Raw genomic sequence first — 14,783 nt, forward strand, 5'->3', positions numbered from 1 at the left:
AGTTTCTTAATATCGTGGGGATTTAAGCATGGATAGTTTTAGACATCCAGCACCTGAAATGCTCTGATTCTGGTCTGCTCTGTTCTACTTGTTGTATCATTGTTAGTACTTGAGCCCTCATTACAAGAGTCATGGGGCTTCCAATGTGGTACCTGTACACCCAAGAGCCGCCATACTCTGTAGTGCTATAATTACACGTTTGACGTGAGGCATGGGAAAATAACTCGGAATCAGTGTTTCTGCACCCGTGCATGCAAGTTTTTCCCTTAAGTATAGTTTTATTTCCTATGGGAATCTTGTGTCTGCATTTAGCTGTCAAAACGCACCCTCAGAAAACACCAAAGATGAGTGAGGAATTGTTGCAGGTCTCAGAACTTCAATTTCGCTGGTAATTCCTGTTACCGCCTGAATCAGGATCTCAGCGATTCTGAAAATTAGAGCCTAAGTGGTTGTACACCAGTATTGCTCTTGCTTCACCCACTTTTCTTGCTCAATTGCCCAGACAATGTCTGCTGGGTTATGTGTTTGTGCGACGCTTAGTCCACCTAAGATTGAGTCTGGACGCATTTTATAAACTACACAAAACCTTTGTTCAGAAGAGGAGCATTTCCATGGTCGTCGTCGCCCCGTGCCTGAATTCTAACCCCGCTGAATCTCATCACTATCCTGAGAGGGACTGCAGCCCTTTCTACACCAAACAGGTTTCCAGTTCAAACAAACACAGGTATATGGGGAGTTAGACCACTCCAAGGTATCTGGCAGAATTGCATTCACCCTAGGCTCTCTAGGATAGGTAGTACTAGGTAGGAGTACAATTGTATGCATTCATATAATCAATGGAACAATTATAATTGTTTAATTATTCATCTTTTTCACCATTGTTGCAATTCTGATAACAATACTTTGTTCAGTTCTACTAATCAATGCAACCCAAGTATTTTACACAAGACTCCATTTCCTTCAATAAATGTTTGAAATGTCAATTTGTGTATTTTTTGTGTTCACCTTTGAGTATACCTGAGATAACAACGAAAGGGTAGATGTGTTTCCACGATTTCCTTGGGGGAATCATGGTTGTCATATTATGAGATTGCAGACACCATCCAGTACCCTGTGAGGTTTAGGGGTCTAGATAGCGCACTGTGAGCTAGACAGGAATCAGGCCAACATATTCTGGTGGTCTAAGTGGACTCAGTCCCCATAGTTTTGAGGCTTGTTTTGTCCAAACGCACAGTCTTACTGAATTAGTAAGAACTGTACAACAAGCTTGCACTGTGCAATAAAGTACCTGTCTCTAGGCTGGTGGAAAATCTAATTTGCCATGAACTGCAATGAGACTGCTGGGTGGGGTACTCTATCTCAAACCCCAAAATGTAAGACACTGTAGTGATGGGTTTCCATGGGTGTATATCGGGTTTCCTCCTCGAATTCCTAACTTTAGCATATTCTCCATTGACTCTGCAATATGAAACTTCTGACATAACATTTGGATTGCATCTATTCCAAACCTAAGTCAAGGTAATAGTCGGAGAGACTGTCTCTGAAATAGTAATTGCAGAAGTGTTCTTACTTTTTACTGACCACGTCGCAAAATTACTCCTGTAGGTTTCGAATCAACAAAGTTAGGTAAGTATTTTGTCAAATCTTACAAATTCTCTGTGGGTAATACAGAACAAAGAGCTACTGATATTGACCTCAGGAACACCGCGAGTGGTAAAACATCTAAATTTTGATATGCTGAACCTTAATCTCCCAGGTTAACAACAGATTCGCAGCCAAACTATTTTAAGCCCCCAGTTAAAACATAGGGTTAGTTGCCCTGGAGTATAAATGGAAGGTGAGAGATATGGGCGGATAAGAATGAAAGATGATAGAAACAAAAATAAAAAATAAACCTCACCTGGAGCACAGCTGTCCACCAGAGCACCCAGTGCTTTGCCATTTTGCCAGTTATGACTAAAATTAGTGATTGGCAAGTATGGAATTTTGTTCTGAATCCATCCCAGGAGTCTCTGTTTAGGAGTCTGTTTCTTGGCATCATCGTCCCCTTCATCTTCCCAAACTGGCATAGAGATGGAATAGTGCAGGATCAGGGTCCATATCATGCCAAGGATTAGCTTCAAGTTCCCATCCACAATGGCTTTACTGTCTGCAAAATAAAACATAAAATATAAATAAACTCTCAGTTAACTCAATTGCCGACTTATGACTATTCAAACTCTTCTGCAGAGTATCATTAAAATTCCAATGAGTTTTATTTCCAAATATTTACAATAAATTGTTATGTTGTTAAATACATTTTCATGTCGATCACTTTTAAAAGAGAAAATGTGCTGTGCCTCTTCCACCTCCCAATTCTGAGTTATAAATACACTCGAGTAATATGAGTGGCACCATAGGCAGGTGGGGGAAAATCCTCGATTCAGTACCCCACCCACCTAATGGGAGTCAACATTACTCAAGAGAGATGCTGATGGGTAGATCTTAAACAGCCCATGGCCTCACTTCTCTGCCTCCCTAAAAAAGCAACTCAAGATGCGGTCAGTGGTACCCAGGATGATCAGTCCATCATCAGATGGAGCAAGCAGCTCTCTTCTTGCACTCCCATCCAGAAGCTGAAATCATTTGCACTAGATTTTCAACCAGCATGGTGGACTGCATGCTGAGCGTCTAACCCTCAAAAGCGACACAACATTAACTACTCAGCCTCCATAGCCGCTAACCTGATCCAGCGTACATAGCAGATGTTGGAGAATCCATCCCAAAAGATCGGCGGAACCTAAACCTTGGCTGTGCACCCGAGGAAGCAGTCACTTTTGACATCTAAACTGGTTTTAGGATGCACAATACAACCAGGAGCATAGGTCAATTAGGGTCGAGTGATATCATACATGTTAAAACTACAGGAGAGTATTTCCAATTGCAATAATCTCAATCACTAAATTTTATAATGCAAATGAGAAGTAACTAAAGTTTAAAGCTACTGGTGAGCCCGGCCATTAGCAGACATGGTCATGGCTCGGAGATTGTCATTAGGACTAGTGTCAGGCCAGTGGAAGGATGTCATGAACAGAAAGTGATGGCTTGGCAGGAAGCACTTTCAAGCTGAACTCTACAATGCTCAGCCTACAAGCCACTGACATCACCAGAGGCTGTAACCACCGCGTTAACGTGTAAAACAAATACTTAACATTCAAACCCACTGTTTTACCACCCAAACAGGAGCGTAACACAGGCCCCCACAGTCCCCGCGGTGCGAGGGGGCCCCCAAACTCCAGGGGGCTCCCTCAGCACAGCACTCTAGCCGGAGAGCTCCTGATTGAGCCTGGAGGGGGCCCCTCCACATACCTTGCAGTGGCCCCCTCAATTTTCGTTACGCGAGTGCACCCAAAGGACCTTTTCCAAGCCGTACTGTAGTAACACGTTCTTGTTTAAATACAGATAGTCTTTTCCTTAATGTACTCATGAAAGCAACTTATTTAACTTCTTAAACCCACTAAGATTTTCATAGTATTTTAAAATCTGGCTATTTACCATAAAACGCACTGCCACTCAAAATCTGCGGCTCACCGAACAACCTCTGTCATCCCAAGCGGGTTAGCTCAAGCTCAAAAGGCACAGTGTGTATATCACAGAGGAGAATTATAGGGCACTCACTTAATGAGAATCACATGATTTTCAAACTGCATATTTGACTTAAACAGGACATTTCAAATGCTGATTGCTAGCTATGGCAAGGTCACCATGCTGGTGGCTTTCTTAATTGAAAATGGAAATTTGTAGCTGGAGTTTCCCTTAAATTGCTGGGCTGATGCTTTCATCCCAGGAGAACTGTTGCCATGGGTACATGTACGTAACAGAGTCACAAAAGAGTTGCTCGTTGCCTTCAAGTTTCACCAGCAGAATGGTGATCATACCCACACCAAATATTGAAGGATGACGGCAACTGGACAAAAATGCCTTTGCTACCAAGGATGAAAAAGAGAGTCTGTAAAGAGAAATATTTTCCTTGGTGCGATAACTTCTTGGGGCTGCTCCTTTTCAAGCTTTGGGAAAATGTATCTTGCCTAAGAGGTCAGTCCTTTCACGGGTATAGAGCCAAATGTGTTGGGAATGCTTCCATTTCAGCCCGCAGTAAAATTAGGGCTCCTGGTTTTATGGTATTTATTTTTTTACCATTTCTGTCTGTGATTATCCTTATTTATTTGGGGGATTTATTGGTATTTATCCATATTTATTTTGTGTTTTGAGACCAAACAGCCATAAAAAGGTATATTTCCACATTTATTTAACTGATAAACATGCATTCATACTTTAATACCTGTCAATTTTTAGCAAATTAAGCAGCCAAATATAACAAAATACTACACCCACATTTAAATATAGCATTATACACAAATATATGCTAACTAATGTCTGTATTTAGGAAATCTCATACTGTTTTTTTAAATCCTCATGCTTTCCATCTGCTCTGCTGCTGGCCTGGAATTAATGAAGGACGGCGTGGAGAGTCACTCATAAGAAGCACAATTTTCTGTATCTTTCTGCTTAAAAAAAAAAAAAAAAGACTGAAAAGACATTCTTTTCTGTCTGCATTTATTTGTAAAAATCAGTAAAAATGAAAAACTGGGGGCCTTAATTAAAACCCTGCTGTGGATCTGCTGGCACCAGATCCCTGTCCTCCTACCCATAAAAAGCACCAAAAGGAAAAGATGTACTCAGTATGCCCCAGCGCATCATCAGCAAAAAACTATTTGTTGGTTATCCTAGCCTTTAAAATGGCAGCATGAAAAGTAAGACCTAAAATCAGAACAGTGGTAATTTCTTACATAATAACAAAATGTGGTTCAAATCCATAAATTAATACTCCTAATCTAAAAATTGACTCAGTCTACTCTAAAAGAAGAACTAAGCAATTTTTGGGGACCTCCTTGTCCCTAACGGCTTAACATCCTAACACCCATTATGATAGACTGGTCTTGCTCTTGGGGAAACAAAAGTATACCATAATGGAGGAGGCCCCTTCCTCACCCACCTCACGGTTTGCAAAATGTGCATCACCAGTTAAAATTATTTTTACATACAGATGGATGCATAGAGGTCTCAGGCACTACAGATATTAAAGATGACCCCACTTTACTCAAGTACCCCTCCCTCCTCCACTTAATCAAGCACACTCCTAGGCTTGGCTGCCTCCAACTCCGCAAGATCCATGTGATTATCAGTGCAACACCAAGGACCTGACTTAACATGGTGTGTTCCTCAGAAGTAATCATCAGTTAACCAGAGATAATCCTACACTTGCGACACTAACCTTAATAAATATTATTCTAGCATTTCTTTCCAAAGCCAATGAAGTGTGTGACACCGGTTAGAGAGGTAGAGACCAATTTCAAGAGCAAACCCCTATGGATCTTAGAAAAAATGTGGAAGAAGCCACAGTTCCAGGAATCTTGATCTGCGGAAAACTTCTGGCTGTTTCCAAGTGACATGAATAAAGATGAAAGTTAATTGATAGTTTTCTAGACATGGAGGATAAATATAAAAATATTAATGATTATTTGGAAAATGTTTCAAACCACTGACACCTGGCCACTGACAGGCTGTTTAAAACTCTAGTGTAATGAGGCAATATACAAAGTTCACAGTTCAGTCATGTGATGCTCACAGGAGGATTGGAGTGGGAGAGGTGTAAGGGCTCTATGCTCAAAATGACACTCTGGAAATCCCTATGACTCTTTCCCCAAGAGCCTCCCTATAGAGGGCGACAAAGAAAGTTGCCTCCTTGAAAAGATGCCAATCAAGACGTCAATATATTTTACATATAAAAACATAAAACACTGGTGTTCATGCAAGGGGCATGTCTTCTGTGTACTAAGAATGGGTTACCACCTCCTTGAGGAGTTGACAACTTTTCAATCAATTGCAACCGTAATTGCGATCACTACCCATTGATGCATATTATTGTGAATTGCAAATACATGGGAACACCCCTTCCTAATTGCAATATGGAATGCATTAGCTTACCCATTTTGCGATTAGGAATGTATTTTCCCAATCGCAATTGGCAAAATGGCTTGGTAAATCATGCCCCTGGAGTCTGTATATCTAGAGCCGTGGATGCCCACCCTGGCCGATGGTAATTCTTTAGCAGAGGTTTTCATTTCATTGAACTTCAGCATCAGAATGTCACCGGTTACTGGCAGTCGCAGGAATCTATTCAAGTAGGATTTATTCCATCAGCTTTATTTGTCTAATAGTGCACCGTACGCACATAACACTTGCTCTGTGGAAGGTCTCATTCCTCAAACCCCAGCACAGTGCCACTGTTTTGGGTTAGAATTCTTGGCCTGCACAGCAGCAGGAACAACACTGAATGGGTCATCTTACAAAATGTACTCCAAGCCAACAAATAGCCCACTGGTATTACTTTGCTACTGATCATGGACCAAGTTCATCATCTTATATGTGTAGCTGAACATGCAATAGCAAAAAAGACATGGAGGCGTCCGCCACTTATGATCAACAGCGCACGACAATGGCTCACTGGACAATGAAATTAAAAACTGTTCATGCATTTCCCAACCTGTTCCACCTCTCTATCTTTTTAAGCATTTATCTAATGTAATCTTTTAGCTGGAGGCAACCAGAGAATTAACAGTGTGACCATAAAAGCTCCGACACATCACCCTATGAGATCTGGAATATTGCTTGAAGATGCAAAGAATATAATATTCCTCAATATCGCGTGTTCAGAGTCGTTTTATAAACAATAAGTAGTTTATCCAGGACATATCGACTCTCAGTGCAGGGAATTGGTAATCACTGATCGTGATAATTTAAGAAGCAGGCTTCACTATTCCTACAAAAGGACTGAGCAAGTCTAGTCGTTTAATGGCCCATCTAATGAAAAATACAAATCACACAAAACCACCATGCGGCTGACCACTGGGCCTGGGCGAACTTTGAATAACGCGGGGGCAGTCTGATTGGTTTTTGTAATTCTCTGTAATTCTTGTGACGTGAAATTACCAAAAATTGCACGATTACCCCCGCTCACGTAAATTAGGGTGAAAATGCCTACCGCAAGAGCACAGGAACAGATCACGAGGGGATGTTGTGTGCTACTGTTCCTCTCATGTTGTGTTTAGTGCATTTTCTTTGCACAAAATACATCCTATGGTTCATTTTGGATAGGAGGGGGCATTGTGCAGTACGAAAATAGCTCTAAATGCAGGGTAACACTCCTTGCGTAATTCCGCTTAATCTTGTTGTCATTTCATGTAATTACACTATAGCAAATTATACGAGTTACGCCATTCCTACCTGCTGCCAGGATGAAGAAAAAATAAAATCGCAAAATGACTAGACAGTCAACGTTTCACCTTACAAAATTCCACCATGCAGCCTATCGCTCAGCTAAAACAAGAATCACAAGCCACCACCCAGCTGATAAATATCACACAAATGTTATGTTACTGGGTATTTGTTGAGCGCGCGGCTACTCCCAAGAGTGTCCCGGCGCTTATCATAGGACCCAAACTCAAAAACACTCAGCAGACAGATACCACAAACAGAGAACAATTAAAACAACACTGTCTTTAATTTGCGACAGAAGCACAGAAGGTCATTTTCCTGGCGTATATCAATAGGAAGTTTATTCCATAATGAAGATACCAGTACCTGAAAGGTACGGCCGCCCTGTCGTGAGAGGTAGAACCTGGGCGTGTAAAACAGGTAGGCGGGAGAGGACCGCAACAAACGTGAAGGTACATAGTGTTGACAGCGAGCTCCTAAATAAGGCGCGCCGATATTATGAGAGGCCTTAAAGGCAAGTACCAATGCTTTAAAGAGAATCCTCTTGCGTATTGGCAGCCAGTGTAATGTTCTCAGAAGGGGGGTTGTATGGGTGCGTCGATCAGCAAGAAAAATCGCTCGAGCAGCAGCATTCTGAGCCACCTGGAGATGATAAAGTAGGTATTCCGGTAGACCCAGATACAGAACGTTCACTTAGTCGAGGCGAGACAAGATCAAGGCCTGCACAACTATCCTTCTATGAGATTGAGAAAGCAGAGGAAGAAAGTTCCGTAACATCTTGAGTAAGCCGAAGCATGAGCCTACCACCGATTGAACCTGGGCATTCATGGAGAGCTTACTATCCAGTTTTACCCCCAGGTTCTTAACCGTGGTACCCAAGTTGGTTGGCGGAGGCATATTAGGCGGCCACCAATCACTAGACAACCTGCCTTTCACCATATAAAATTTCACTATGCAGCCTATCTCTTACCTGATGGAATAAAAAAGACCACATGTAGCCTTCAGCCCAACTAATAAAAATGGCACAAAAACCATAAGGCGGTCAACCGTTGAGTTGATAAATAATAAAATCTAAAATCACCACGCATTCTTCCTCCCATCTGAAGCAAATCACACAAACTATCATGCAGCCTACCTCCCAGATGGTAAAAAATTCTTAAAGCCACCATGTACCCTACATCTGATATGTCACGCAAAGTCATGTTGCCAACCTCCCACGTGAAGTTTAAAAAGAAATCACACGCAGCCTCCTTGTAGCCTACTTCCCAGCTGATAAACCCACACAGCACAATCCTTCAGCAAGCTCCCACCTAAATACAAAACACAAATTCAAATATGCTGCATACCTCTGACCTGAGGTATCCTAAATTTCAGCTTAGAAAATTACACAAATCACTATACAGTCTACCTCTCGCCCGGTAAAAAAAAAAAAAAAAAAAAAAAATCACACAGAGCCCCCAAGCAGTCTAATGTACGGCTGATTATATCACTCAAAACCACCAGGCAGCTTACAATTCTCTGATAAAAATCATATAAAACCACCAGGCAGGCTACCTCAGTGCTCATTAAGAAAAACCTCAAACCACCGTGCATATTACCTCTCTGATGACACAAACCACACAAAGTCACCATGCAGGCTAACTCCCACCTGATTAAAATCACAAAACCACAATGCATATTACTGCTGAGCTGAGGAGTGAAAAACAAATAGGTCGCTCATCACAGAGCTGCAGTGTGCTTAGTTCAGTACACAATCCACTTCTCAGAAACACTTTCCTCCCCAGGGAGGCCCCAAAACACCTCATCCACAGTCTTTTCCTCCATAAATTATAATTAAGGCTCCCCTTTTTCCGTTTTTACTGATTTTTACAGACAAATAAAGACAGAAAACAATATGTTTCATGTCTGCATTTATTTTTAAAAGATGGAAAATACTGAAAATTGTGATTCTAAAGAGTGACTTTCCATGCTGTCTGTTGTGAATTCCAAGATAACAAAAGAGCAGATAGACAGCATGGGGGCTTAAAAAACAGGCTAAGACATCTTTAAATACAGGCATGTGTTCGATTATATATGTAGTAAATTGCTAATATTTTCCTGTGGGTGTAGTATTTTGCTATATTTGGCTGCTGAATTTGTTACAACTTGACAGGCATCAAAGTATGAGTGCATGTTTATCAGTTAATTAAACGTGGAAATGTACTGTTTGACTCAGCTTATTCGCAAACCACAAAATAAATATTAATAGACACAAATGAGGTGGCTAAAAAATAAATATGGTTAAATACGGATAGAAATGTTAAAGAAATGTTAAAAAAACAAAATACCATAAAACCGAGCGCCCTAATTGTAATTCACAGGGGTCATGCGCTGGTTTGACCAACCTTTTCCATTCTATCCAATAATCATACCAAGCTCTTTTTGCCCTTTGCAGATTTTGCAGGCCCCAAATCTACTGATTAAGCAAAGAAATGTACTTTGCAAGAGGTCACATGCAAAGGAAATGAACGTGTAATTAATTGTAAAAGATTTGGAGCCTATTCACCAAGTATTCCTACGCTCCATGGGATTAAAGAGGCCCAGTAAGATTAGCCCTGTACAAGCAGAAACTGTGGAGGAACTTGTTTTGCTGCAAAGAGCGCCTCCACTGGAAGGCAGTGCACCTCATGAAGTTTGATGCTTTGCATACCCGTTTGCACAGATTGTGTGTCTCTGACCAAATGAATGGATTCGGATTTGTTTACGCGGCAGTGGTTTGCCAGCTCAGGGTGGAGGCTGCGCGCCGGCGAGGCAGGTATTCGGCGAATACTTTAAGGATGGGCCTGAAGCTGAGACAGAAGCATAACCCTGGCCATGCACCAGATTTTACTTCCACTGGCTTTACTGGCATCAGGGTGGCAACACATTATACATAACACAACATGCTATATAAATGTACGGTTGGGAGTGGCCTGTTTTAATTCACTCCAAATTACTTGCCATATAATTGACGGAGTGTGATGTAAGCCTCAAGCAGCAGAAGTCGTGTGCCAAGGATCACACAGTTGGGTTAAGTATTGAAGCTGAGATTAAGGAAAATGGTGCCTGATGTACAAAGGGGTAAACATCGTTACAACGTGGTCTTTGTAACGACCACGTTGTAATTGCCTGCGAGGGAAAATAATGTGTAGTAAGGTGGCCTATTCGTACAAAGGTATTTAATGGTCGCAAAGCCTGCAATTGACAAAACTACAGGCTTTGTGGGAAAAATATATTTTTTTCTATTTACAAAGGCACTTTAATGGATCTGAAATGTATTTCTGACTTCTGAAAACACTTTCGCGAACCAACGGAATAGTAAATATGAGACGGCATGAAAGGGATGCTCCCCTTCTATTTGAGATTTGGAAGAGGATTAAACAGTGGTTTGTGGCTGAAGTAGTGATCGCAAGCATTTAATCAGAGATGTAACAGTGCTTAGTAATAGAATAAGTGTTGGTGCCCAAAGCTCTGCTCTGAAACATGCAATCGGTGCATCTAACTATCAGCGCACAGAGTGCCAAGGCTGTATGGTCTTGAATCCACCTCAGGCCTCTTTATCCACTGCCAGTCACTCCCCGTCCCTTTATGTCAGTCTTACAGACTCCTGCGTTTTTCTGTCCTTCTCTTCCTCTGCCTTTCTGCTTTTTTAGTTTTTCAGTCTCTTGCTCTCTAAGGCAGAAAAATAAGTGCTGGTCCCGAAAAATAAATGCCGGTGCCCCCCACCGGCAATCACCGACTCAAATAAAGCACTAGACATACATCTTAAAAGCGGGATTATCAGATTCGTAAATGGGAAGTTTCCTTATAGGATAGATTCCTATTCGGGAATCATGTCAGCTAGCTATGGGAGGCTGGGGTGGATTGCAAATGAAGACATGCCTGATACTCAATAAACTGGTTATTTTGTGACCCCTACCAATATACAATTAGTATTGTGAAATATTAGTACATAGGTCGCATTGCAAATTGTATTCCATAGTCACAAACTAGTTGATACGCAAATTGCATATACCTGGTTTGCGAATCAGGATAGTACATGAGACCCCTTGTCTTCCAAGTACATTAAGATCATGCGTCGACCCTAGGTTATCAAAAGTGTCTCTGTCCAATTCCTGTGCTAAGAGACAAGAACTTGAGGCTTGTAAACACACATTTGCTTTCTCCATAAGTATGGGCCTATAAGTCATGTAAAGTAAAAAAGGTAAAAAGAGTGGTGTAAATATACTCGTAATAACATGTGACGTAGCCACTGGATGCAGTGGAGTTTTTCAAATGGAGTTGTTTTATGTTCCTTTCCATTAGGAGCAACTAATTTGCATGTCTGATACAACAAACCAGAGAGCTTTATATTTGGTTTGTTGGTTAAATCAAATAAGCCAGCAACACCTTAGGGCAGAGGGGCCACGTCCCCCCCCCCCCCCCGTCAGCCAAGAAGAAGAGTGTCTGGCAGGCTGAACAAAGGTCAGCTGACAGTCACTCTTCTTGTTCAGGTCATGCAGCCAGGACCTAGACGTTCGCTAAGTACCTCAAGACGACGGGGACGGTCATTAATAACCTACTGGAGCGCTTCAGTTTTAAGCCCTGAAGTGGCCAAGAACGAGTGTCCATCACTGACACCTCATCACAGAGTGCCGTGGAGTTACCAACTCTTACTGACCCCGTCCCACTCTAGGATGAGGTAGGGACTGCCACTTCCTTTCATTGGCTGTCAGAGCAGCAGTCCCAGCTCTCCTGGGACTTCCAAGGTTCCCCTCCCCAAGAGCATCCACAGGCAAGTGTTCAGTTTTTGGTTGTACGACGGTACAACGCATGTAAATACATTGTGTGCCTTTTTGCCACGCATTTTTTAATGCATGTTTTTACCGCAAATATGCATTTACAACGTATGTCAATACCATGCATTGTTTTTAGATTTATAAACAATGTCTTTGTGGGGGGAGACCCCCCACTCCCTAACTTACCTTAAATGCGTGGTATTGGCATGCGTTGTAAATGAATATTCGCAGTAAAAATATGTGTGCTTAAAAATGCGTGGTAAAAGCACAACGAGTTAAAAACCTTGTTGCGGTTTCCCGCTGTTTTTTAAATGTTGCATGTGTGAGTATGTGTATGTATGATTATTTGGCAGTAAGTGTTGTGAATGGGTGTGCTTATGTGTGAATGCATAGGTGTGAGTGAGTGTCTATGAGTGTGTGCTGCCCGTTCCCCTCCCTGCAAAAATTACCAGTCACCACTACATTCAACCTCGCGTGTACGGACGGCATTCTGCTTCCTCGCTCTGTCAGTGTTTGCGTGGGCAGGATGGGATGTGCCCTTTGCAGACCGCTGGGCTATTCAGAGCAGCCCCATTGTGCCCAGCAGAAAATTAGACTAATAAAAACATCCGGGACCCAGGCTGAATACTGCGTGAAAGCGGATTAAATTATTAGCCTTTATGACAGCACAAAAGCCAATTACTGCAATTTTAAAATCTAAATAAAATGCGATTTAAAGACTTATTATGAAGTTTAAACAGCACTGTGCAAACACAGTACCGAGGTTTCTAATCACTCACATTGTTTTACCAGCTGTAATCGAATGTACTTCTTATAAGTCAGTTACTAAAAGTCCTGTGTGTGTGTTTTTTAAAGTATGATTGTGTGTGTGTGTGAGAGAGAGTGAGAGAGAGCATGTGTGTTTTTTTAAAGTATGAGTGTGTGTGTGTGTGTGTGTGTGTGTGTGTGTGTGTGTGTGTGTGTGTGTGTGTGTGTGTGTGTGTGTGTGTGTGTGTGTGTGTGTGTGTGTGTGTGTGTGTGTGTGTGTGTGTGTGTGTGTGTGTGTGTGTGTGTGTGTGTGTGTGTGTGTGTGTGTGTCCATGCATGTCTCTGTATGTCATAGTGTTGTGTCTTTTGGCCTAAACACACACAAGCAGTCCTTGATCCAGCAGAGGCACTCATGCCATCACTCGCATTACTTCTCAAACTACTGTTCACATTGGCACAAATTACTAATCACATTGAAACACACATTACAAATGACTTTGAAGCTCACATCACAAATATTGGTGTTGATGTTGCCACTCATGTTACCACTCATATTTCCAGTCACACATTGCCACCCACATTAGAAATCCTATGGCGACTCACATTACAGATAACATTGCCGCCAACTCTGCCACTTATGTAGCTACTTACATTACTAGTCACATTAGAAATCACATTAGAAATCACATTGCCACTCACATTTCCAAACGCATAGTTCACTCAAGCCAAAAGCAAGCTGCTACAGACTTGCAACGATTCAAACAGATACATTTTTCATAGGGCAGAAATAAATGTATTGTGCAGAACTCTGGAAACAGCTGGGCGCATGCAGTCTATAAAGCTAAGAGATGAGGCAAGTGTGAATATAATGAATTTTTGAGCTTGCAAGTGTCGGCTGACATTTGCCCTAAAACTATGAAGGGAAAATCCAGGACTTCAACGAGTTATTACTGAACACATCCCTAACAAATTTAAAATAAGCCCTGCTGTACGACACATAGAAAGCGATTTCAAAAAATACAAAAAACAGATTTTTATTTTGAGCTAAAAAAAAAAAAAAAACAGGACAGCACGTCATTTCGATTTTGAAAATGATCTGGATTCTGCTGGAAATTAAGGTGTACTGTAGCAACTAATCGCCGATGCTGTCTACTCCAGAAGCTTAGAAACAGCAGATCTGAACTCCACTCTTGCAAGTATGTTATTTTCTTTGCGTTGCCATGGTAACGGTGCCACACTGAGATACAGCGGTGGTAAAGATTAGCAGGCCAGCAGCACGGTGGTTACTCATCAGCCACGAGCAGTTCAATGATTCATGCTTTCTGGGGCTTCCTGGAGCGGCAAATTTAAGCCCGGAAGTGAACGCCATATAGCATACGTTTCTGACAGCTGGGCAATTTGATGCAACCTGAAACTGACAAATTCAACAATCCGGCCATTTTTGGTAGTCTTTGGTAAATCCTTCTTACAATGTGACTATCACTGGAGTAATGTGGAAGTTTTCTTTGTCCAGATTTACGGGTCTTGGCCTACAATAGGTAACAGGTGGTAGAGTACCACCAGTATCAGCGGCAGGCTACCACTAGTGTCATAATATTGCAAAACTCAGTGGGCGAGGGCCAGAAGTTGTGTGCCAATGTTCTGTGGTTAGTCTCCGCTGGCAGAGTATATTCCCACAGTGCCCTCTTCTCGGGCACGCGTCTTGACAGCGTACCCTTGCGTGGAATAAACTACACGCACTTTTGCTGGGTTTATTTTGGGCAATGTTAGCAGGAGATACCAGTGGAGCTACCGGAAATCCACCCAGCGCATTTGGATAAAGCCGAAGCCATCCAATACAAGGTCTGGAGTGTGGGTGTCCCCCTCCCCGAGGTGGGGCCATTTCACGAGGCGATGTGAGATCTGGTACTCAGGGTGTTTGGC

The 14,783-nt window shown here is 42.0% G+C and overlaps 1 protein-coding gene across 4 annotated transcripts in view; it reads right to left on the reverse strand.

Moving 5' to 3' along the window:
- The window catches only part of FLNB (filamin B), a 446,441-nt gene that overhangs the window by 251,095 nt on the left and 180,563 nt on the right, over positions 1-14,783 (reverse strand). For all 4 annotated transcript variants that reach the window (XM_085624763.1, XM_085624762.1, XM_085624761.1 and 1 more), the window contains exon 2: positions 1,901-2,149. In XM_085624763.1, coding sequence (XP_085480889.1) covers positions 1,901-2,149 — 249 coding nt within the window. The remainder of the gene's footprint in view (positions 1-1,900; positions 2,150-14,783) is intronic.

Source organism: Triturus cristatus, chromosome 9 (genome assembly GCF_964204655.1).
Source record: "Triturus cristatus chromosome 9, aTriCri1.1, whole genome shotgun sequence".
Taxonomy (NCBI): domain Eukaryota; kingdom Metazoa; phylum Chordata; class Amphibia; order Caudata; family Salamandridae; genus Triturus; species Triturus cristatus.